This window comes from Quercus lobata, chromosome 9 (genome assembly GCF_001633185.2).
Source record: "Quercus lobata isolate SW786 chromosome 9, ValleyOak3.0 Primary Assembly, whole genome shotgun sequence".
NCBI lineage: Eukaryota > Viridiplantae > Streptophyta > Magnoliopsida > Fagales > Fagaceae > Quercus > Quercus lobata.
The window spans coordinates 30,139,412-30,166,343 of NC_044912.1; the positions used below are offsets into that span (position 1 = coordinate 30,139,412).

The following is a 26,932-nucleotide window of genomic DNA, read 5'->3' on the forward strand; positions in this document are numbered from 1 at the left end:
ATAAAGTTTACATAGTAAGTTGTTATTAGTTTTCATTTAGACCTACTAATGACATTTTTTTTCCTATTATTAACAACTTGTCATATAGATTTTATTGTGAAATTTTTTGTGAAAATATTGTGTTCATAACTTGCATTAAGAGAGGTAATGAAACCAAAGAATTCTCTTTATATATACATTATTATTTTTGGTAATTTATCTCTTAAACTGTCATTTTTGTAAGCATTAGCCAAACATTCAACCTTAAAAATAAAATAAAAAATAAAAATAATTTTTATTAAATACTCAGTTTTTACAAAAAAACCTAATTTTATAATGCACTTTTTAAAACTTCCACTTTTTCAAAAAACACAATATCAAAAAGCTGAAACTTACCATAAATTATACGCACTCAATAGTCACCACAACACATCACTTTCTTTCAACCAAATGACAAACATTGTAGTCCCTAACAACCGAATCACAATCATGCATTCCACAATTCTTTTCACTTTTATTTTTGCCTTTGGAATATAAACACTGTGGTCCCTATCAAAATGGAAAAATGTCACGTCTCTTTTTTTTTTCTTTTGGAATTGCCCTTGGCCCCTTTGGTCACGTCGTGTCTGCTAAACAGCATGACTGAATACTAAATGCGAGAATTATCGTTATACATTTGCTATCTTTTTTTTCTCTCTCTCTCTTTTTTGTATTTATTTGAAAACAACTTATTTAATATTTTATTAAAACTATACTAAAGTATATTTGTGCTTTAAAAATTTTGAAAAAGTGAAAAATATATATTAAAAATTTGCTAATAATATAGTAAAATATACTTTTGCTTTGAAAATTTTAAAAAAGTGAAAAATATATTTTAAAAAAGAAGTTTAAAAAAGCTATATATAAAAACTAATTTTACAAGATAAAAAGGAAAATATTTTATATGATTTTTCTCAAACTAATGTTAGTACCACGTAGTTGAATTGTGGCACAAATTATGCCACAAGTTGTGAAACCAACATAATTCTTTTCCTCAGTCACAGTTCATATGCTAAAAGAACGTCAGCAAACTCAATTATAAGGCCGTCAGCAATTACTTTATGCTAGACTTCAAGTCTTTTTTTCTTTTCTTTTCTTTTACGAGGCGGGGGAGTCGAGGTCTTCATTTGCAGAAAAAGTCATCAACCCTATGTTTCTTTTTTCTGTTTTCCTTTTTCTTTTTTTCTTTTTTCTTTTATGACTCATCAATCCTATGTAGTACACTAATAATTCTTGTTTATACATTCAGCAACAAAAGAAAAAAGGGTTAATTGTAGAAATACACCTTAAAGAAGTATGGGGTCATTGTATTTTGCTATCTGAAAAATGCTAATATACTCCAAACAGATATTTAAAATCCTAAACCATGCTTTTAGTATAAAAGGAAATATGAAAATAAGGGAAAAGTATGCAAACCAAAGATAAACATCAAGAAGGGTTGAGGGAAACTCAAATCTTGAAACAGAAAAACCTCTCTCCCAACCATATTGTTGGAAATCTCCACTAGACAATATAGTTGCAGTACATAGGACACCATGAACCTTCCAAGCCCATAAACCTAATCTACTTGAGCCCTCTAAACTCCAACTAGCAAACAGCCTCATCGAGTCCTTTCTCCTTCTAATTTACCAGAGACCCTTTGTTGAAGTGCCAATGGAGAAATCATAAAATAAATTGGATTTTGAATGTGGTTTCCTAAGTTTCCAAAAATTTCATTCATATTTCACAAGGCATTGTGTATTGGTGTAAGATGAAGGGAATACAAATCTCAATCAATGATTGAAAGAGATGTAGAGTGTTTTTGCTCAAAAACTAAAAGCTCTCTCTCTTTTCTTAAAAATGTGGCCCCTTGGATATTCAACTTTTGTACTAGAGTTTGCTATAACCCTTATCTAAAGGCCCAACCATACACAACAGCTCATAGTGTGTGTATTGGTAGAATTACAGTGGACAGAAAAAGTTGAAAGAACAAAGTACGCTAATTGTGCAACTCGTGACCTTGTTGTGGCTTGGCTAGTCGTGAGATGATCACTACTTGCCTAATCAGCACTCTAATCCTGGCTTTTTATCACGTGTCATTCGTGTGCAGATTAGGTCGCCTAATGTCACAAGATAACTTTGAATGTAGCTTTCACAAAAGTAAAGGGGCTCAAGTACAATCTACCTCAAATACAATTTAGTCCCAAAAAGATATATTAAAATAATTAAACAAAATACATACAAATTTGTCACTAAATAAAGTCAATTAACATAGACTTTGCACTATGTAAACTCTAAGAACTTGCAATCAAGACCTTTAAAAATAAAATTGATTAAATAGGGGTATGAAGGAAATGTTCTCATCCAAATTGTAATTGATATGAGTGTGGTTAAGGTATTAAGTTGTTGTCTAAAAACAAAAGTTCTCTTACTGGTTTATGATGTCTTTATTGACGTCTTTGGGTTAATTGATGATCTTTATAAATTATATTAACTACTTAAGAAATCTTCTCAATGTGTTTGGTACAATAGCAGGAGAAACTATGCATTGAAACCCTTAGATGCATGAAGGGAGATATTTAGTTAATTCATCGTAATACATTTGCATTAATTGATAGTAATGTATGTATTGTTTAACTTTGACCATATAGACTATATGACAGAATATTTGGAGTTATTTTAGCATGTTGCAGACAAGTTCATTCTGTTAAAACGTACCGTTTACTCTCTCTTTTTTCCCTTTTAATTCAATTAAGCTAACAAAAGGATAGACATCTGGCAGACTAGCACATGGACAAAGGAAGAGGCATCGCTAGAGACAATGTTTAGCAAGTCAGATAATTCATGCTACTTGAAATTCTACTTTCAGAGATTGAGGCAGACCATCGAAGGCCCTGCATAGGTGAGAAATCATGTTACCCAGAGTTGTCATATTTTAAAGAGAATTAAATATCCGACTTTAAACTTCTATGAGAGTTATGCAAATAAATTCAACTTTTAAACTAAAAAAATAGAAAGAACTGATATTGTGTGAAAATTTTGGGAAATAACTTAAACATGCATTTTTAACTGATATCGTGACTTTTAAGTCACGATTTTATTCTAAAACGTGCGCATATGTAAGTTTCAAGTTTGTATGTATTAGTGTGTAAACACACCTGACACCCCAAAAGAATTCACCCTGAATCGTGTGAAAATAGGCGTTGTCGGTTAAAAGTCCATGTCTTATTACTGCCAAACTTTGACCCTCATCAGTGAGAATATCAATTACATGACATGGTATTATTTTTCATATCAATAAAAGAACAATTTTTAAAATGTTAATGGATCAGAATGACACTGTTGTCAGTGTTGTGTAGACTTTAGTGATAGAATTTTTGCGACATACTGCTTTAATTGAAAATGTCTTCAGTATTTTGAACGTTTGTTAAAATATAGTGAATAATGTTTAAAGCTCTAAATTTATAGAACATGAACAGTAAATTTTAGATTTAAAAAAAAAATTCAAATTTTAGCTGATTTTAAGGGTGTGTTTATTTGAAGGTGAAATAGAATGGATAGAAAACTTTAGAGAAAAAATATGAAAAGAAAAACTTTTTTTAAGTATGTTTGGTTGGGTAGAGGGAAAAGAAAATAAATGGTAAGACCCAGGTGTTTTCATCCTGAATCCACCAAAAAGGTTTCTCTCCAAAATGGAGAGAAAACTAAAAGGGAAAAATGAGGCTATTTAATAGATGAAAATGGAGAGAAAACTAAAGAGGAAAAATGAGGCTATTTAATGGATGAAAAAGTGCACATGGGCAATTCGTCCAATACTTTTCTTTTCTTTTTCTTGAATGTTGCTTTTTCTTTTTCTTTTTTTCTTGGGCTATGATAGTTGTTTTGTTTTTCTTTTTTTCTTTTTCTTTTTTTTGTTTAACTAGACATGATTTTTATTTTTTAATAAATTGGATGATTGTTTTTTTTTTTTTGTCACTTTTTTGTTTTAATTGGTCATCATTTTTTAACAAGTGTATATGAATAAATTAATACAGACTCACTTTTTTCATTCCTCCACTTTTCCACTTCCAACCAAATAAAAATGAGAGAAATTAAAATTTTTTGTATCCTCTCATTTTTTCATTTTCCTACAATTTTCTATTCTTCCACTTTTTCGCACTTCCAACCAAATACAAATGAATTTTATGGGACATAGAAAGCTCTATACGCTCTTGCGAGTTGCGAGTAGACACCCCTTTTATTTTTATTTTTTTTCTTTTCCCAAAAAAATACTTTATCGCTCCTATAGACCTTTTTGGATTGTTTTAAAGAACAACTAAACGAGCTTTAAATTGAATTGAAGAGGTAAATTTAGCAATTTAGCACGAGCTTCTCAATAATTCTATCACTATTCCGGATAACATAGGATCCTCTAATTCCTATTCTTTATGCCTCTCTCTCTCTCGATTTTGGCCAATAATTGATCACCCAAGCGAGCCATGTATACACCTACATTCAGTGCCAGCTAGTCTCCCCAAAGAGGTACTTGCCTTCTATAAAGTTGGCCATTCTAGGCTGTCTATAGCACAAATTAAGAGAGTCTAAATTTTACAAAAGAACAGAGACACCGAAAAAGGCAAAACCATGGCTTTACATAGACTGCTTTTGCACCAACAATTACTACTTTTGTTGATAATTTCAGCGGTAAGAGCAGAATCTCAATCCAATTCGAGCTGTGAAAAGAAGTGTGGAAATGTTGAAATCCACTACCCGTTTGGAACAAGCTTGAATTGCTCCCTTGATGGATCTTTTCTCATCGATTGTAAAAACATGTCTGGGATTCCAAAACCAGTTCTGGCCAGTTCTTCCAACTTAGAAGTCCTCAACATATCACTCGATGATGGTGAGCTGCTAGTCTCAACCCCTTTAACCCGTCGTTGTTTCAACAATGATTCTTCACAGAACATATGGTCAAATTTTCCCATCTCAAATAGGAAGAACAAATTCATTGCTGTTGGTTGTGGCATTATTGCGTATGTAGATTCATCGGGTACCTATGCGGGTGGATGCATATCAATGTGTGACAGTAATAGCAGTGTGGCTAAAAGGCCTTGCTCTGGCAAGGGCTGTTGTGAGACTTATATACCACAAGGAGTAGTAAGATCCGATGTGGTAATCTCTTCCTTTTATCGCATGGAATCCTACAATTCATGTGTTTTCGCTTTTGTAGTGAAAGAAGAGGAATTTCCCCCCTCTTTAGATCTTCAAAATTTACATAACAAACCAACCGTTCCTGTGGTGCTTAATTGGAAAATTGCAAATTATAAGACATGCAAAGATGCTAAAAATCAAGAAGGCTATGCATGTAAGGCAGATCATAGCGAATGTCATTCAATCAACGGTACTGGGTATCTTTGCAAGTGCTCCTCAGGTTTTGAAGGGAACGCATACATCGAAAATAATTGCACAGGTACTAGCTAATATATATTATTTTTTTATTTTTTTATTTTTTTTAAGTAGAGTTTCAACTTGTGGCTCTTTTTTTCCTTTTTTGGTTGATAAGTGTAAAATTAATTGAAAATGTAAAAGTTGGTTCTAAAATTCGTGACTGCATCAATTGATTAGGATATATTATTATTAATTAGGATATATATAGTTCAATTATAGGTAATTTTAGGTAAAACTCTATTAGCTAAGTTTTAAAAAGTTTAAAATTTTACTCCAACTAAAATTATAGTTCAAAAAAATTCAAGAATTTTAAAATGAAATTTAAAATTTATTTCAATTATTTTGATCAATTATAATTTTGTATTTTAATATAGTGAAATTTACACATTGCTTACCATATGGCAAGTGGTTCAGAATATATTTGAATTTTGGTAATTTAATTTAGATGAAACTCTATTAAAGTTTCAAATGGTTCACTAAAGTTTCAATAATATTTTTGAAATATATTTTTATTTTATATAAAATTTTTAATTAATTTGTGCTATTTTAATATAATAAAATTTACAGATATATGTTTCTATTTTGATAATTTTATCTTTTATTTCTTTAATCTCATTTTAATTTTGGTTTGTTATAAATTTTGAAATACTTTTCTTTATTTTGGATATTAGAGTGAAATTTTGGATTTTGATGTGATTTGGTTTTTTCATTTTGGTTTTGAATCATGTTTTATTAGATTTTGTGTCAAAGTGTTTGTTTCATTCCCCTCCCCCGACCCCCCCCCCCCACCTTTAATTTATAAAATTTTCAATATGCAACATATTTTTGGTTATAGATTGAAGAAGTTTGGATTTTAAGAAAGTTTGTTTTGGGGAATAATTATAATTTTCAAATGCACTTTGATGACACACTTAATTCCATAATTAAATATTGTTTGGGAATGACTATTTATCTCTCTTTCTTTTAGAGTTCTTGAGAAAAAAAAATTTCCATCTTGATAATAGAGAAAATAATTTTAGTTATAATGTATATATAAGTGTTAACTTTAAGAAAAAAAAATTTTATACATCGCAAAGGTTTGCGACTAGTATATATAAAACTGAAAACATTTGAAATTTTTGATTGAATTTATATTAGTTTGTCACACCATCTTTTAATTTTTTATAATTTTACATATCATTATTATGATATATATATTTTTAATTAAGTGTTGAATTCTATTTTATATTTCTCTTCAAAAAAAAGAGAATTCTATTTTATATTTAAGTACTAACACATCATAATCTTGTCACATCATATTTTTTTTAAATATTATAATATATAGTTTCATAAAAACATAATCATAATAAAAACAAATTAACAAAAAAGGGAAAATTTGTTAATATTCCCAATTCTCCATGCATTACACTAGTTATTGACTGGCTATGAATATTGCAACTTGTTAAAAGTACATGGTTAATTGATTAAATTAACTATATCCTAATAATTTAAGCTTTGAAGATGATTAACAATTTAATATAGTATCAGAATAAGAAGCAATATTATCCATTTCTTCCCTAAAGAAAAACCTAAATGAGCACAAAGGTTGTTCATGTTCTGATACATGGTCTGCATCTGTGTTTCAGATATTGATGAATGCAAAAGACCAAACCCATGCCACCAGCACCAAACATGCCAGAACACTCATGGGGGTTACAATTGCACTTGTCGGGAGGGGTATAAACCAATCTATGAAGAGAATGGAAAGGGCGACCGAACAGTACCAACAGGCTGTCTACGCATCCATGGCAACCAACTTATTAAGACATCTATCATTGCACTGTGTAAGTATAATAATATATATAAGAATTGTATTATTATTATTATTATTATTATTATTATTATTATTAACTTACCCTCAAATTTAGATTGATACCAATCAGATTCAATACATTTCAAAAGTGATTAATTTGGTTTCTAAAATTAACTTAGTTCCTAAACATTTGTTAGTCATTTTTTGTTCTCTATCTTAAGGACTATTAAGGTAATGAATTTACTCTTATACTATTATTATTATTATTATTATTATTATTATTATTATTAACAGAATACTCAATTTTATATAGTCAAACTCATCCTTCAACTTTTAAAATAAATTCAATTTTATGCATATAAGTTGTTTTAGTTAAAAGATAAATTTGAAATCAATTAATTTAAAATTGAGATAATGTAAAAGAAACAAATTGAAACTGACAAAAAGTATAATTTGGCCAACAAAATATCGACCCTTCTTTTTTTCTTTTTCTTTTTTTTTTCTTTTCCTTTTTTCTCTTTACTTTTCCATGCTCTCTCACTTTTCTTTCTGATAACGCACTATGACTACATGTCACCATCTTTCAAGTTTCAACCAAAGAAGAAACACAGACTTCCCTAGTCCCCACCCGCTACAATACCCGACAATATGTCACGTACCGCTTCTTTTTTGACAAAACGTATCGCTTCTTTAAACAAAACGACATATTACACAAGTCTGTGATGTATCGATCCAAAGATTCCAAACAGAGAAATATCACGAAACTTTTTATTTTCTTATTATGGATTGCCATTGCCCGTTGGCCTCTTTCTCCGGTCACGTAACTCACGTTGTCTGCTGGACACCAGAATCATCGTTATCATCTCTCTAATTTTTATTTTTTTTAAAAGTAAAGTTATCCTCTGTGATGTATTGATTTAAATCTACCATAAAACAATCTATATGATTTTTCTCAGCCAGCCCATTAAATAAATAAAGAAAACTTTTAAGAATGAATGAAGTGTAAGAGCATGCAATTGCAAATTATATCATATTTTACCATTTAAAGATATATTTTTTCTATTATAACCTTGATTTTGGAACTCAGACCATTTAATGGACCAAAAATATGAAGAGATACAAAATTTTTGAGGTCAGACTAAGGTTTAACTAAAGTCAAACCGTAATGCGTCATTTAATTTTTTTAATATATTTGATACTTAAATTTGTTTATATTTATTAATTTTTCATTTCTGACCAACAAGATATGTGTGGTCCAATAATTTGCATGCTAGACATGTTATTTCACTTGCTGAGAGCATGTTTAAGTCCTACTAGTAGAACTGGTTTCTTATAGAACTGTTTCCCAGTTAACCTAGTCAAACCAATCGGTTCGGTTCGAGTTTAAAAACAATGATTATAATATCTTACTTTACAATATACTTAATATCTCAATTTTTATTTTATCATGCAACACATTAAAATAATATATCTACACAATAAAATAATATAACCCAAAATCATCTATCTTCTCTCCCATCTCTCTCCTCTCTCTAATTTTTGTCTCTCTTCCTTATTGACTCTTTCCTTCTTTCTCTCAAGCACCTATCACTGCTGAGCAGCCCAATAGAACCACCTGCCAGCACAGCTGTCGGTTCAAACTCAAACATAATACCCGGGTGAAACCCAATTACCCAAACAAAAACTCAAAGCCAATACCCAAATAAATCCCAAAATCCCAATAAAACCCCACGGGTGAAACCCAATTACCCAAACAAAAACTCAAAGCCAATACCCAAATAAATCCCAAAATCCCAATAAAACCCCAAACCCACCTATCGCTGCCACTGCAACCACTTGCCATGACCACCACCACCACCACCATGAACAAACCCAAAAACAAGCTAATGAAACTCAAACAAACCACCACTGCCTCACTGCCCATCACCTACCACTGCCAACATAAAGCCCACAAATGACCAACAAAACCCAAGCTACTGCCACCAATCCAGCAACATCACTGAAGTCAGAACCACCAAAATCCAACAAAATTGGAACTACCAAAATCGAAAACCACTTGGAACCACTAAAACCCAGATAGAAGCCCGGATACTGATGCTCTAACGAAAATATTTTATATTTCCATGAGAATATCCGGGTAGAGTGTGAAATGACATAAATGCAAATGTCCCAAATTTTATTCACCAGACATCGTCGTTAGTGTGAAAAATGACTTAGATCTCTATGTTGGAGGGGATTAGGAGGTTTCAACTAAATTAAATGTTGAGATTCAAGTAATAGTTCAATGATAATTATATCTTTTATTGTGTTTTATCTATGTGGTTCTAAACACCAATATTGAAATTCAGGGCTTTAACGTTTAAAACTCTTTATTTCAAATGAATATGATGAATGATGATGATATTCATATTAACAGTAATTAAATAAATTTTAGCACTAAATTGAATTAATTGAGTTCATGAAAATACAAAACTTTTCAATTATATCCTCTGATATCATCTCTTACATTTTTCCTTTTTCAATCGGTTACCTAACCGAGGTATCAACTTCAAAGCATTTTATCTTATAATTTGTCAAACGCTCTAAAAGCTAAAACTATTTTTAGTTATTTATTTAAAAATAAAAAATAAATAAAACTTAAACTCTACTATCAAACAGACCCTTAATGTTAGACTTGAGGGTTGGTTTTTTGTTTTTCAATTGACTTGGTGAGAAGTTGAGGTCTTCACCGACAGATGTTATCAATCCGATGTTCTTCTTCTTCTTTATTATGCTTTTTTTTTTTAATTCACTGCAATAGACTATGCAAAAATAAGATATTTTGAAGAAAATAAGAAATTTAGACATTCAAAAAAAAAAAAAAAAAAAAACAGTTCCTGCATTTAGTTATATAAACGATGCTTTTGATTCTCAACTAGCTAGGTTCGCTATCCAAACAAGTTCAAAAACCATACAGATTGCCTCTTAATACTTGCTTGTGGGAGGTCCAATCTTTGATATATATGCCATGATTTTTTCGAAGAAAAAATTATGCATTCTTAGCTTCGCTAATGTCTTCTTCATAATTAACAAAGGAACTCAACTTGGTTTTATAAAAGGATGTCAATTCAAAACCTGGTTCACCAGTTCTCTTTCAATTGTATATTTTTAATTTTGATATAATTTGTCCTTACCTGATTTGAGAGCCGCTCATAGTGGAGTTTATGTTTTTGTGGCAGTCGTTAACTATTCTAATTCCAATCTTGATTGCGTCTTCATACGATACGTATGTTAAATATACTTCTCTATTGTATCAAAATTTGTGCCATTACAGAGACAGTGGTATTAACAAATTCAAAGAAGTCAAAACGTTCTACTTGGTGAAAATGTGAGTTTGAATATGTGCAGGTATCAGCATAAGCCTCTTAATATTGCTTTTGGGAGGTTCTTGGATATATTGGGGTCTAAAAAGAAGAAAGCACCTCAAGCTCAAAGAAAAATTCTTCAAGCAAAATGGTGGTTTATTGTTAAAACAACAAGTCTCTAATCTCGAAAGTTCTATGACAACCAAAATCTTTACTGCAGAAGAGTTAAAAAAGGCTACCAACAACTACGACGAGAGTAGAGTCCTTGGCCAAGGAGGCTATGGAACAGTGTATAAAGGAGTATTATCTGATAACAATGTCGTTGCCATTAAGAAGTCTAAAATTGGTGATCAAAGTCAAATTGAGCAATTCATAAATGAAGTGATTGTGCTCACCCAAATTAACCATAGGAATGTGGTTAAGTTGTTTGGTTGTTGTCTAGAAACAGAAGTGCCTTTACTTGTTTATGAATTCATCACAAACGGAACTCTTTGTGACCACATACATGATAAAGGCCGATCATTCTTACTTTCATGGGAAAAACGTCTGAAGATTGCTACAGAAACCGCTGAAGCACTTGCATACTTGCATTCTGCAACTTCTATGCCAATTATACATAGAGATGTTAAAACTGCAAATATATTGTTAGATGATAATTATACAGCAAAAGTAGCTGACTTTGGAGCTTCAAGGTTAGTTCCTCATGATCAAACACAATTGACCACTTTGGTGCAAGGAACTTTGGGATATTTGGACCCAGAATACTTACAAACTAGCAATCTAACAGAAAAAAGTGATGTCTATAGCTTTGGTGTTGTTATAGCAGAGCTACTGACAAGTAAGAAGGCACTTTCTTTTGATAGGCCCGAAATTGATAGAAATTTAGCAACATCCTTTGTTTCTGCCATAAAAGAGGACCGCTTACTTCAAATTGTTGAAGTTCACATTGTTAATGATGGTAATATTGAGCAACTAAAGGAAGTTGCTAATCTTGCAAAAAGGTGCCTAAGGTTGAGAGGGGATGATAGGCCTTCTATGAAAGAGGTGGCAGCAGAGCTGGAGAGATTGAAAAAAATGGAAAAAAAGCCATTGAAAGACACTGATGTCTATGCGAACAAGACTGAATACTTGCTCAGTGCAACTAGTAAGTCTTTCGATATTGATGTTGGCAACGGTGGTTCTACCAGTACAACTGCTGAATATGATAGCATGAATGACCAGTCACTGAAACTCGTGGATGATGGGAGATAATTACTTGCTCCTTGGTAGTATATTGGTATCGATTGACAATCGAATTTGACATGGTGTTATGATGGGCAAAATAATTTCCAAGTAAGCAATCAACTAACAACCTTGGAAGTTAAAAATTGTTTCGAAAGTTTGACGCCATTTGGGTATGTCTTGAAATAATATTTGTATTTATTAAATACTATCGTGTGTGTATTGTCAATTGTATTTGTCTTGTGAATTATATTTTGAATATTGGAAGATGTAGTAACTAAGAGTGTGATTGTATTTAAGTTTATATATATGATGAAGACGTAGGAGTCCGATCAAGATCAAGTCTTTTATATTGATTTCTTATTGATTGTGATCATTTAGTTTAGTGTAGTTTCCATTTATCTATTTCTTTCTATTGCTAAACCAGTAAACCTATGAATTTTCTAATCCTCTCTTCCTCCCTCTTTCACTTATTGATATATCTCTTTTGGATGCCAATAATTAGTTGGACCTAGACTAGATGATCGAAGTGGAAGTGCAAATGAACTCTTTTGTATGACACTAAATTGCTTTTGAACATGTTTTAAACTAGTACCTATTGTGAGGTACACTTTTTCCCCACTACTTTTATTACGTTAATGAGGTTGAAAATAACTAGAATATGGCAAATTATCAGTTACCCCAATAGTTTTAGTATTTTAATTACACTATAAACTAATACTATAAAATGGATTCCAATTAATTCAATTAATAAAATTTATTGTCATCTAATAAAAAATATGAGGTTCAAATTAATTATATCTACACTAAAAATTAATATCTTAGAAAAAATTATTATAGAATAGAAAATATATACATATATATATATATATATATTTATTTATTTATTTATTTATTTAATATTCTAACAGTATATGGAAAAAGGGAACGTGCTTGCCAAAGTCAATTTTGTTGGATATGATCTTAAAAATAATTTAAAACCCAAGGGCCTTGCACAAAGGAGGATTGGTGGCAGTAAAGCCCACCATTTCTTCTCCTTCCTCAGGCAACAGATAGGCCCACCTGTGACTTACCGAGTTACGAGGCCGAAGGGATGAAAAATCCCTTCAACTATCCTCTTTCCTTCTTGACGTAAATCACATTCTAATCATTGCCATATTTAATTTTTAATCCTCCATAAGATGAATAATGCTACATACATAACATTTTTATAATAATTTTACAATAAATTTTAAATAATAAGTTAGTAAAAAAATAATAGCAGTTATGAATTTAAATTATAACTAATAATAACTTGTTCAAAAAATATTATAAACATAGTATTACTACTAAAGCTACGTTTGGATTGCGCTGATTTCCAGCACATTTGCGTTTTTTCCTTTTTTTTTTTTTTTTTTTATACTCATTTTTAAGACTTGTGGTTACTGTTCATACACTGTTCAATGAACAGTAACCGTAAATTTTGACTTTTCAAATTTATTTCAGCCAATTAGTGCACATCGTGTACTATTTACGGACCCACAAATTTCACTTTTCAGTAATTTTTTCACTAAAAATGGGTTCTACGGTACTATTCACACATTTAAAAATTATTTTGCTACAGTATTTTTCAGTTTTCAGTTTTCAGTTGTATCCAAACGGACCCTAAGATAAAATTATAATTTCCAAACCCTCTGAAATAGTACCATTTCAATTTGGAGATTCTTCAATTGAAAGCACGCCTTGATTCAAGCCACGGCTGAAAACATAAGTCAATTTTTTCTTTTGTTATATGTGCATGGATTTTCCAAATAACATTAGCCTTAAAGATGAAGATGAATACAACTCTCTTTGTTTTTTTCGTTGCTTTTCATCATCAAACTATTGTTTAGGCATCCAATGATGAGTTTATGACTTTGTTGGTGAGTGCTATGAGCGCCTGAGCCCATGAATGCCATCTTACACTTAAATTTGGGAAGCACCACTAACTCAGGATTAAGACAGAGAATAAAGTCATGTCAATCACACTCTAACAGGTGAGATTTCAGTGTTCCATGAAAGAACTAAGCACACAGAGGTAGATTGTCATGCAGTCAGAGACAAGATACAAGACAACATCAACAGGTTGTTCTATACACCCAACACATTCTCAGTTAGCAGATTTTCTTACAAAAGCACTTAGTTCTCAACAAATTTTTTCTGTACTTTCCAAGATGAGCATTGTAAACATTCACAGTTCTGGTTCTCATCTTGAGGGGAGTGTCAAAGTTCTAAAGATCCAAAAGGGAAGAAAAGAAAAGAAAGAACCTGAAGATCAACACAGCAGTTAAACGACAGAAGAGTTAGCTAAATTGCAGGTAGTTTAAGTAGTCTAATTTTTCACGTGTAAAACACACGTGGCTATATCACACGTGTTGTAACTAACTTGGCACATGGTTTGGAAAAAGAGAGGGAAAGTTAGTTTTTCTGTTTTCTTGGTGTATATAACAGAGATGCTTGTATAGATTCATTATTGCAACATACAATAGAAGAAAATTCCCAAGACTCTCTACTTTCTCTATAATTTTCTGTAAGAATTCTTACAAAGGCTAGTGAATTTGTGAAAATAATCAGCTACGGAGAGGTTCTCTTTCTTAAAGGAGGCAAGCTGATATCAAATCTGCATAGTTGGAGCACTGGATATTGAGATGACAATGAGTTCTACGGTTAGCTAAACCTCTCACAAGGTCACACATTTAACTACACTAGTTGCAAACCTGTGCGACGTGGAAAAAATTAATATTTTTTTTTGGTTAATTGAAAATAAAAATAGTAGACAAGACTTATAAATATTAGTTTAAAACCTTTAAAATGATGTAATTATTTTCTAACAAAGAATGGTTAATACAATATGGATTTTCTAAATTAAGCTATCTATATTTGTTCTTTAAAAGTATTTTAAATTTTGTAAATTTTTTTTCTTTCAAAGAAACATATTGCATTTTACATTCAATTATTATGTAGGCGAGATATTTTATAAATAATGTAATGTGTGGTTAGAATTTATTTCTATCGTTCCTTACAAACAATTTATCCTCTATATATCTCGTAAGGACACGATTCTTTTGCGGCCCAATAATGTTGTTGGGCTCGCACATGAAAGATCCCTTACAATATGATTTGTAGAGAGTGGGCTTGAAAAGCTTGGCTTTGGTCACGGGGCGATGTTCTGGTCTTGATTTTAGAGGAATTCCTGTAGAAAAAGGAGTTAGGTTTGAATATTTAAGCCCTACAACGTCGCATCCTATGGGATTGGACTCCTCGGACTTGATCCGAGGACCATTGAGGTCTTACCCTGGTTACCCAACAGTGGGTTTTTTTGTGATATGCATGTGCTGTTAGGGTGTTTCCACCCCTGGAGTCTTTCTTTCTGGAGGTAGGATCAGAGCCCCCTACCAGATTCACTTACTTCTTCTTTTATACTAGCCTGCATTCGCTGTCCTTCGTTCACGTGTAGGGTCAACCTTTACAAGACTGACACTTGTCCCATCAGTCCAATCCCAGAATTGTTGGGGACGGTTGATAAAGCTGAAGAATACGACTCTGTCAGGTGCAGAGCATTGAATGGCAATGAGAGCAGCTTTCCCCGGATATTCTTAGATTCTCTTTCAAGTTTGGCCCTATACCAGTTTTACCCCTCTTTTCCGGTGGGATTTTGGATCTGCCGAGGACTGAACTGTCCTCGGCTGCATCCCAAAACTGTTTTGTGCTCTGTATTGTAGAGCTTGGGCCATAGCTCTCCTCGGCTTGGGCCTTCGGACTCTCCACGGGCAAATGGGCCTGGCCCATAAATTATTGGGCCCCACAATAGCCCCTCAAAACCCTGCTATCCGACTTCTTGGTTGGAAAGGAGGGTTTTGGTAAACCCGGGCCTTCAGTATGGCTTATTTAATTCAACCCTGCATTAATGTGGGCGGTTTTCCACCTGTCCAGGAAACTCGCCAGTTTACAAGGTATTCCCTTTAATCTGCTCGTGATCTACTCCTGCCGTTTGGCTGTCCAAGACGCGCCTTTAATGACTTCCCTTTACGAGGCTCATTTACGTTCGGCGGCTCATCTGATGAGGTGGGGAAGTGGAACGGACACATCTTTATTCTTCAGATTCTTTTGGAAACATGAATGAATTTAATACCCTCCGTTTTGCCCTTCCTATAAGAAGGCAAGCAGGAGGCCATCACTTTCGTGCAGACACCCTTCCATCCTTCTGAGATCTGAAACCCTCAGCCTCCCTTAGCGTTTACTTAACCCAATTGTTATACACCACATCAGTATACGTTTACCATAACGAGTGATGAAGGAACCATACCTCTCCTCAAAACACCATGTTCTAATGAAGCTCGAAATGGCTCGGTCAGGGTAAGGATGGCGGAGACTTAAGATTTGTCCCACCTCTCTTTCAGTCAAAATCCGAAGCAGGGGCTCGTCACGTCAAACTTTCGGCGTGACTAAGTCGAGAACACCCATTATCAGCACCACCCGACTCCTCACGAGCATACCTAACATGACACAAGTGTGTTAGGAGTCAGGACTGAGGCAGGGGCTAAGTGCCTCTGCTTCTTCCTCTCTTTGTTCACTGGTGCCCTCCTCCGCCTTCCTCTCCTAGTCTTCCCAGCACCAGATCCATCCTGGTGCTGTTCTTTTTCCCTCTTTTGCTCCTTTTTCTTTCTTTTCGTCCCTTCTCTCTTCTTCTCTTCCTTCCTTACTCATGTCCTCCATCTTCTTCATTCATCTCCTCTATCTTCTTCATTCATCTCCTCCATCTTCTTCATTCATCTCCTCCATCTTCTTCCTCCATCTCTTCCATCTTCTTCTACAAAAGGTTGCTTTCTCAATATGGGCGCTACTGAAGTAAAGCTTGGAAGGACTTCAGAAACGGACTTAACAAGACATTTGGTTGTTTACTTATCTGTATTGTTGGGGTTATCGTTGCTTCGGCAGTTTACCTTTTGTATAGGCTCGTTTGAGCCCCTCTTTGTACGTTGTAATAATTTTCATATTAATAAAAATTGTCGTTATTTTATTTCGCATGTTATGTCTCTATGTTTTTATAAATTTGCAAGCGCTGCTCGGCACAATAATATAGCATGTGAGTCAATGACAACTAAGGCCAAAGTAATTGCTAATAAAAAGATGTCACCATAACTTTAATAAAATTGTTTGTCATAGCAATGCGTACCTGTGAGTAACGATACTTGCCCGAAACAATGCCATGATTAGAACTGGATGCTTTATGCGGTGTAGGAAATAATCATTCAAATACATATCACCCACAAAAATGAACAGCCCCTTTAGGCTACCGAATAGTGGAGCATCTCGCCATCATCCTAGCACTCTTATTGGCCTTAACATTTTACAGTATTTGAGCCGAGGACTTTCCCATCCGGGTAGTTGGTTTCCCCATAGGCTTGAGTCTGAAGACCATGCAAGGCATTGGTTATGTCCATAACTTTTTTGAGTACTTGCTTTCCCCATAGGCTTGAGTCCGAGGACCATGCAAGGCCCTGGTTACGTCCATAACTTTTTTGAGTACTTGGTTTCCCCATAGGCGTGAGTCCGAGGACCATGCAAGGCCTTGGTTCTGTCCAAAACTTTTTTGAGTACTTGGTTTCCCCATAGGCTTGAGTCCGAGGACCATGCAAGACCTTGGTTCTGTCCAAAACTTGTGATTTCTTTCTTGTACTTGGCTTCCCCATAGGCTTGAGTCTGAGGACCATGCAAGACCCTGCATCTGTCCAAAACTTCTTTTTTTTTTTTTTTTTTTTGGAATAGGCTTGAGTCCGAGGACCATAGTTCAGTTTCTCCCCTTCCTCAGGTATTTGACAAGGTGCTGAGCAGGAGGTTGTCCTTGGCAACGGCTATCCCTCGGCGTGGGCCATAGTCCCTGGGCCCCCATGCAGAACGGGCCTGGGCAGCGAGTTTGCTAGGCCCACAAATTAAGAGGTATTTCCGTAGTCTCTAGTCATGCGGTACTTTTTGGCGTCCCAGTATTCGAGATGTGCCTTCATGAGACTCCTTTAACCTCATAGTTGCAGACAACGTTGGAAATCGAGCCGGAGACATTTTGTCTGTAGCGTTCCTTGGGACGCTGCGTGAATTAAATGTCACCACCTTATCTTTTTAAATAAATAGGGGAGAAGGTTGCTTTACCCACGCACAAGTCCTTCAGTTTCCTCCCTTAGTATATCATGTTTGAGGCGAGGGTTGGGGAAAAGGAACTCTTTCCGCCACAGAGGCGCCGTGTCCTCCTGAGACTCAAAATAGTGGTGTACGGGCAAAGGAGGCATAAATTCAAGAGAGTACTCCGTTTCGACAGAGGGGAAAGGGTGTTTCTCCCTTTTTTAGTCAAAATCCGAAGCAGGTTCTGTTCATGCCAGAATTTTGGTGTGTCAGAAGAAAGATTCTCCGCCATCATCAACTCTGCCTCGTTGCAGGCAAATTTTTGGTGAAGGCTCCTCAACTTCCGACTCCTTGCACCTTTCCTTCAACAGTGTGAGGCTCAAGTTGGGTTTCATGCACCTTTCCTTCAGCTACGCTGGCCTGAAGCTAGGCTCTCCCTGCACCTTTTCTTCGTCGGTGCAGGCCCCGAGCTGGGTTCTTTGACTGCCTGAGTTATGGGCACGCAAAAGTATTGGGGAAGAACAAGGTCTTGAAGCAGTAGCTAACCTCTCGTCTGTACCGCCTCCTCGGCTTTATGTTATTCTCTTGCATCTTCCTTTTCAATTATGTAGTGAGTTTTGACATAAGCTGATTCCAGCTTTTCATTGTACGCTGTACTATTTCTTTGTTTTAGTAAAAAGGGAAATTTATTTACTTGTTTTGAGTACTATTCTTTTTGCAACACCACTTTGTGAAAGGGTGTGCTCCATGTGTGTGTTTCTTCAATGATACTTAGAGTGGGAAACCCGAGGTAACAATTGAATATTCTGTGATAAGTGCGAGAATGCCGTCCGATAATGATAATCCCTAAGTAATCCATCCGAGGAGTTGACTGAGTGGTAGAGAACTCAGATTGTTTTTCAGGCGGCATATTGCTCTATATTGCGTCGATCCCTTTGGTGCTGCGGATCCGAAAGCAGACTTAAGAATCCTCGCAATTTAGGAGCTAACCCAATTGTTAGTGGAGAGTTTTCCTCGGATAAATCCTCAAGTGCATGTAATGTAGTTTTTCCTTACAAGTAGTTGGTTTCCCCAAAAGCTTGAGTCCGAGGGCCATGCTAGACCTTGGTTCTATCCAAAACTTGTAAGATTTCTTTCTTGTACTTGGTTTCCCCATAGGCTTGAGTCCGAGGACCATGCAAGGCCTTGGTTCTGTCCAAAACTTGTAAGATTTCTTTTTTGTACTTGGTTTCCCCATAGGCTTGGGTCCGAGGACCATGTAAGGCCTTGGCTCTGTCCAAAACTTGTGATTTTTTCTTTTTTGTACTTGGTTTCCCCATAGGCTTGAGTCCGAGGACCATGCAAGGCCTTGGTTCTGTCCAAAACTTGTAAGATTTCTTTTTTGTACTTGGTTTCCCCATAGGCTTGAGTCCGGGGACCATGCAAGGCCTTGGTTCTGTCCAAAACTTGTGATTTTTTCTTTTTTGTACTTGGTTCCCCGTAGGCTTGGGTCTGAGGACCATACAAGGCCTTGGTTCTGTCCAAAACTTGTAAGATTTCTTTTTTTTGTACTTGGTTTCCCTATAGGCTTGAGTCCGAGGACCATGCAAGGCCTTGGTTCTGTCTAAAACTTGTGATTTTTTCTTTTTTGTACTTGGTTTCCCTATAGGCTTGAATCCGAGGACCATACAAGGCCTTGGTTCTGTCCAAAACTTGTAAGATTTCTTTTTTGTACTTGGTTTCCCCATAGGCTTGAGTCCGAGGACCATACAAGGCCTTAGTTCTGTCCAAAACTTGTAAGATTTCTTTTTTGTACTTGGTTTCCCCATAGGCTTGAGTCCGAGGACCATGCAAGGCCTTGGTTCTGTCCAAAACTTGTGATTTTTTCTTTTTTCTTTTTTTTTTTTCTTTTTTTTATACTTGGTTTCCCCATAGGCTTGGGTCTGAGGACCATACAAGGCCTTGGTTCTGTCCAAAACTTGTAATAATTTTTTTTACTTGGTTTATTTTTCGACCATAAGCCCCTATGCCGGAGCGGGGAAAGTTAGCTTGAGGCCGGAAGCCCCTAGAGACGCCCGCGCCCTTGGCACTGCGAGGCGTAGCCCCTAGCAGAAGTTTACGTCGGAGCAACAACTGTATGTCGCCGGAGACGAAGGAAACCCCAGGAATTTCCGCTTGCTAGAGAGTTGACTCTACCGCCACCTGCGCCAACACGTAAGCTTTCCCACAGACGGCGTCAATTGTAAGGACACGATTCTTTTGCGGCCCAATAATGTTGTTGGGCTCGCACATGAAAGATCCCTCACAATATGATTTGTAGAGAGTGGACTTGAAAATCTTGGCTTTGGTCACAGGCCGATGTTCCGGTCTTGATTTTAGAGGAATTCCTGTAGAAAAAGGAGTTGGGTTTGAATATTTAAGCCCTACAGCGTCGCATCCTATGGGATTGGACTCCTCGGACTTGATCCGAGGACCATTGAGGTCTTACCCTGGTTACCCAACAATGGGTTTTTTTGTGATATGCATGTGCTGTTAGGGTGTTTCCACCCCTAGAGTCTTTCTTTCTGGAGGTAGGATCAGAGCCCCCTACCAGATTCACTTACTTCTTCTTTTATACTAGCCTGCGTTTGTTGTCCTTCGTCCACGTGTAGGGTCAACCTTTACAAGACTGACACTTGTCCCATCAGTCCAATCCCAGAATTGTTGGGGATGGTTGATAAAGCTGAAGAATACGGCTCTGTCAGGTGCAGAGCATTGAATGGCAATGAGAGCAGCTTTCCCCAGATATTCTTAGATTCTCTTTCAAGTTTGGCCCTATACCAGTTTTACCCATCTTTTCCGGTGGGATTTTGGATCTGCCGAGGACTGAACTGTCCTCGGCTGCATCCCAAAACTGTTTTGTGCTCTGTATTGTAGAGCTTGGGCCTTCGGACTCTCCACAGGCAAATGGGCCTGGCCCATAAATTATTGGGCCCCACATATCTTTTTTTAGAAGAATCCTCTATATATCTTAAATGTCCTAAAAAAGAAGCATATATAAGTAAATTCACCATTTATCTAAGGAAAAAAAAAAATACAAGACTTTAATAACATCAGAAAAATGTAATTTTATCAAAAACCTACTAATCTCATTACAAAAATGTGACATAATTGTCAATGAAGCAACTCCTCTTTTTACACAAACCTCTACTCCCAAAGCATCACCAAAGTGAACTGAAAAGATCGAAGTGGACTAAAATGAACTAAAGTGAACCAAAATTGACTAAATTGACCAAAGTGGACTGAAATGTATTAAATTAACTGAAGTGGAACGAAATACTACACTAATGTGGCTCAATAGGACGCATTAATAATAAATACTACCCTTAAGATTTTAGATATTATATAGAATCACAATAACGTTTTTCGAAAGAAATGAGATGAGTGAAATTAGGACGATTTGGTCTTGTAGGTACCGTTATGTGAAGGTATGATTGAGGATATATGGCATTAGTTTCACAATTTGATTGAATGGTGATAACCTGTGGTGGACTCGGGTTTGATCTATCAACAAATCCATAAAGATGTTGATCCTTTGGTCATGGAACACTTGCGCCTTCCACCAGAGATAATGGTCTCTTGTGAACTTAATAGTTATCAAATGGTGTATGAAGGTGATGGTTGTGAATGAAGTGTTAAGAAGATTTTGTCAGAATCAATGATGTTGGCTGAAGTAGATGAGGAGGAGGCCATTTGGTTAAGACAGATATTTGTCAGTTTGGCTCTGATAGCATGCTAAGTTTACAACTACTGAATTGAACTTTCCACCTCACTTTAACATGGTGAAGGAATACATCACTGGATTACTAGAGGCTGTTGATAGGTATGTACAAAACGTGTAAGAATCCAAATTACAATCAACTGCCATCACCTAAGATGAATTTTATCTACTCTAGCTCATCAGAATATATTTTGATGAGATTCATCACTTCTGTCACTTCCTGGTTTATCTTCCAGCTTTATATTGGCATGATTATCCTACAACATACTTGTCAGGGTCATGATGTAACAAAAAATTTTGGAAACATATCATAGGTGTTGGGCATCAGTTTTCCACAAATTCATACTATTATTACATATTGTTATGCTCTTGCGAGAGTTTGGAAAATTGTAACTACCACAAGAAATCCGATATAGATCATCTAAAACACTACAGGGACACAAAAAGGTGGGAAAATGAAAATCAAGACAGTACACTTTGTTAACTATTATATCATTATTTTTTGAGGAAAATACAGATTCTAAGAGACATTAAATTGAAGAATCATAATGATTATCACCATGGTAAGGTGATTTAGTTTCATCATTTCGAGCAATGTCTCTCAAGGAAAGAGAAGTAAATCGATTAAAATCTGGCCGTTTTATCCTCCCCATCCTGAAATTATCTTTTGAAAAGTCGTTCTGTTCATGAGGACTCCAATTCAACTATCTTTACAAGAGACTATACTATACCCGCTGACCAAGTGAAACAAATCTACAGGAGTGTGAGTCTGTTGATGATGAGCACATCAGATCAATTCAAAATCGCTGTAAAAGGCTAGTATACAAAACTCTGCATGATTCCTTCTCATCAGTGCAACTCTAAAATTGCGTTTCTTACAACTAAGAGTGAAGTGCCGAATTAGAGTGCTTCAAATCACAACTAGACCTTTCCATCTGATGAAGGAAGGTTTCTGTTGGCCTTCAAGGCTTTGGAAGATGATTTAGATAGAGAATTGGTGCCTTTGGAGGGAGAGGAGGAAGGGCATGGGAGCTTCTTAGGTAGCATCTGTTCCCAGTATTCCTTAGGCAATCTTGATGCTTCTGAAAGAACAATGAAAGCAAGAAGAGTAAAGAGCAAGCACTTGTGCCTCCAAGAACCTAACATGTTGAATACTCAGGAAATGAACAGAGCTCTGCTTTAACTTTCAAAGCTTGCAGCTTTAGATAGACTGTTGCAGCAGACATGTTGAGTAATGTATGGAGACTGCCAACTTGTGTGTTTGAGAAAAGATGACTTAATGGCAGACAATGGGGTATTTGATAATACTAATCTTCTGAGCAGCTCATGTTGTTGCTCTCATTGTCTAATATAGAAATAGAATCTGTGTGTGAGATTGAGGAATTTGAGGGAGTTTAATATTTCGTACCCCAAATTGGTTGAGTACTACAATTGTTTAATCTTCTGTCTGGTAAGAAATCTTTGCTGTCAGACTTAATCAAGCAATATAATAGTAATGCCACTTAGACAATATGTGACATTAATGAAACAGTATTTTACCGTTTTGGTTTGCACTTTTTTGTAAGCATACATATTCCCTACATATAATGCATGCCATGAGATTGATTTCATGTCGCGCATGAAAATACATAGCATTGGTTAGCGTGCTCATAATATGTTCAGTATCAGAGTTTTTAAAACTCAATCAAAATCGCCTTGAAGCTTTGTCTGAGTCTCGACATATACAAGGGTAATCATTTCAATACATTGCAAATGCATCCTCTTTGGTTTTACATGACTGCATTGAATCATGCATGGGTAAATATCCACTTCTACACTAGAATTGATGAAGCATGTGTCAATAATAAAAAATGTTCCCTAAAGCCCTATAAGCCTTCAGTTTAGAAAATAGAAACCCCACCTAACTCTGGTATTATTATTATCTCTCAATCATGCAAACACGAGGAGAGTACCCTTTCACTAATTTTAGATAGTTCAAAAGCCAAGCAAGCCTCAGTAAGAAAAGCTTGAGAAAAATTTAAAGGAGTCGAAAGAAGCATCTAGGCACTTTTGTATGCTATTTTGCCAACAAAGAAATGCTTTTACCTCAAAAGGATAATGGTCATCACTTATCAGCATTGTCACTGGGAAATCAATTAATATTTTGTGTAAAGACCAGTGATCGGGGCACCCCAAAGCTAAGTAGAGTCAGTGAAGTAACAAAATTTAATTAAGATACAGGGTATATGGTCCTTCTCTCTTCTTCAGGAAAAACATAGGTCAGTTATAATAGACAAAATCAAAATCCTTGCTCTCTTACAACATATTAAAAAAATATTACTTCTGAAATTATTCACGAAGGACTTATAGGTCAATTGACATATTTTCCTTTTGTTTGTTTCCAACAAAGATATCCAAAGATCAAATCTCCCTCCCAACTTAAGATGTAAGAAATAATAATTAAATCAATCCATGCAAATATTTATTCTACCCCGGAAGAAGATCAAACCAGAATTTAGCCATTGAAAATGTTATAACATTACCATGCTGTCAAAAGGGGCTATTTGAGCTTTTTCAATATACTAAAGAAGAAGCCTGCTGCACCAAACTTTGAAGTGCTTGTGAGCTCACAATTTTTAATTGCAGTTAGCTGAAGGAATGTCGGATGAAAGACTATATTTAACATTTGTGCAGGCTAATCTGGGACAAAAGGAGTTGGAATGTGTACAATGCACTTCTTTCTCAAAGTGGTAGGGTCCATTCTTGCTCAAAGTGCTCCATGTCTTACTAACTACTAATTCAGTAATCAAAATGCTTTAATGTCCATATAAAATATTTAATCTTAAACTGACAAATGTAGAGTTAATTTGTTATCTGCCCCTAGTTTGAATTCTCAGCTATGCATTGCTGTTCTAGAACTCGACCACACAAAAAACTAATTTTTAACTTTTTTTCAAGTGGCTCTATGAAAAAGGTCCCATTAAAGTCTTCAATTATATTAGAATGTTTGAGAAACAACATTTTCACCTTTGAAAAACATCTTACGCTTATTGTGATGTAGAATCTGTTATGCCTCAACTTGTACTCTTTTATGTCCTTGCATCAGATCTAGTGATCACCACTAACTAGAGCAATTCTTGTACCATTTATCCCAATGCACATGCTCTTGTGATTTCAATATTCATGGAATCTTGTGCAAGCCACACAAGTGTTGAAATAACAATAACAGATGCATGTATACAACCCAACTATCCTAGAATTTGTAACACTAAAGGAACCTGCGGTAAGACTTTGCCCTGTAAATTTTCTTGCACAGGAAAAAACTGTGCTGTACTAGGTTAAAGAACTGAATATTTAAGCAGTTTACTTCTTCCCCAAAAATTATAGAATCCTCTCAATTTATTTGAAATAGGAATAGCCCATTTCACAGTTAAGATTTTATTTCTTAAATCTAACATTTCATTAACTACCTCTTTTTAATGAAGTGGTGCTAGGTAAATATTTATATTTGTAACATTTAATTTAAACCAAGAAAAAATCCATATCAAATGGAAATATTTACTTTCCACCAAAAGTCACTACTGTCTCCATCAACAAGTCATTCATCTTTGACATTGCTCTCAATGTCGCTAGATCCCTTGGTCCACCTAGGATCTTCCAAAATCAAGGACTCAAAATGAACAAAGTACAATTATTCCAACATTCCAAGTAACAGAGACAAGGTAAAGGATGAGAATGATGGGGAAGTTGTGAATGAAGTAGTTTAAGATTATTTTGTCAGCCTGGGTATGGGAATGCTCACTTAATAAAAATATAAGATATGCTCATATCTTCCTTGAAAGTCTTGCTGTCGGAAAATTTTACACGGGCTCATACACCATAATTATGTGCACAACTGCTACATTATCAAAGGTGGGATTGTTCTGCTAAGAAATTGACATTGGCTACATTCGTAATATATATTAAAATAAAGTTAGATAGGCCTGCACAGAACACGAATGACCATGCATATGCTGCTAGACCTTATAAAAATAAAGTTAAATTAAAAAATCGATAGCGTCAACAATGGGTACAAGAGACTTGAATCCTTGTTCTTTTCATAAAGAAAAGCAAGTAATCCTACTAAGCTACGAGACTTTTGGTATCCTTACACATTTAAGAAAACTGAAAAACAACTTCAAGTTAAAGCTGTAATTCTAATTTTCAACATTAAAGCTCTTCGATGTACCATTCTAGGTTTTTGAAAGAAAATGTCGTAGAGTCCAAACGCTATATAATTATTTTGTAATGTGATGTATATTAAAATTTATTCACAAACTTTTATTGAAGAAAATATATTATGATTAACTTTTTTATATATGTATCTATTATGATTAACTGTTTTTGAAAGAAATATACTGGATTGAGAACATGTGCAATACCTAGTGTATTGCACCTGATGCAATTCCTATTAATGGTTGAAATTAATTGTTGCAAAAAGTAATTTTTCATCTCAACCATTGATTAAAAAAGTTAATAAAATAAAAGTAAAAAAAAGTAAAAATTAAAAAGTAAAAAAGTAAAAAGTTTTTTTTTTTTTTTTTTTTGTGAGAGATAGTAGGGTGAATTGCACTCGATGCAATACCTAGGGTATTGTACCGGATCCTAATCCAAATATACTCACTTAGCAAATAGATATTTTAATAATTAACAATTTTCAATTCCTATTAATGGTTGAAATTGATTGTTGCAAAAAATAATTTTCAATCTCAACCATTGATTAAAAAAGTTAAGAAAAAAAAAGTAAAAAGAAGTAAAAATTAAAAATTAAAAAGTAAAAAGTATTTTTTCTTTTTCTTTGGTGAGAGATGGTAGGGTGAATTGCACCTGGTGCAATACCCTAGATATTTTAATAATTAACAATTATTTAAAAGCCATAAGGAGGAAAAATTATACAGTCTTCTAGTGGACCCCGTCACTTGTTCACCATTCTACTAAAAGACTCCCACTTGTTTAAAATTGTTGAGTCAGTAATCAGTTTCTATTTTTAAAAAAATTCTAACTTAGCAATTTTAAACAAGTGTAAATCTTTTAATGGAATGATAGTCCACGTTATTTATCTACCATGTGGACCTTATAATTTATCCATAAGGAGACACAATAGCAAAAATCTAAAACACATATTATAGATAGTGTAGATAATGATTTGACACGAGAAATGCTACGTCTATAACCTTTTGTGGAAGGTTGTAAACCTAGCATTTCTCTTTGAAATAAATATTAATTCTTTTTATTTTTTTTAATTTGACACTCAATGCC

General features: G+C 34.7%; 1 protein-coding gene across 1 annotated transcript; it reads left to right on the forward strand.

Moving 5' to 3' along the window:
* Positions 1–4,464: 4,464 nt before the first annotated feature.
* LOC115959175 (putative wall-associated receptor kinase-like 16) lies at positions 4,465–12,102 on the forward strand. The gene is made up of 3 exons (XM_031077488.1): positions 4,465–5,446; positions 7,050–7,247; positions 10,604–12,102. Exons 1-3 carry the CDS (start codon positions 4,621–4,623, stop codon positions 11,809–11,811), a joined length of 2,232 nt encoding a protein of 743 aa, XP_030933348.1. The 5' UTR covers positions 4,465–4,620; the 3' UTR covers positions 11,812–12,102.
* The last annotated feature ends 14,830 nt before the right edge of the window (positions 12,103–26,932 follow it).

Bases quoted from the DNA above. Each gene is read 5' to 3' on its own strand.
- LOC115959175 (XM_031077488.1), top strand. From the start codon at position 4,621: ATGGCTTTACATAGACTGCTTTTGCACCAACAATTACTACTTTTGTTG. The intron at 5,447-7,049 runs GTACTAGCTAAT...TCTGTGTTTCAG, and splicing joins CATCGAAAATAATTGCACAG to ATATTGATGAATGCAAAAGA. The intron at 7,248-10,603 runs GTAAGTATAATA...GAATATGTGCAG, and splicing joins GACATCTATCATTGCACTGT to GTATCAGCATAAGCCTCTTA.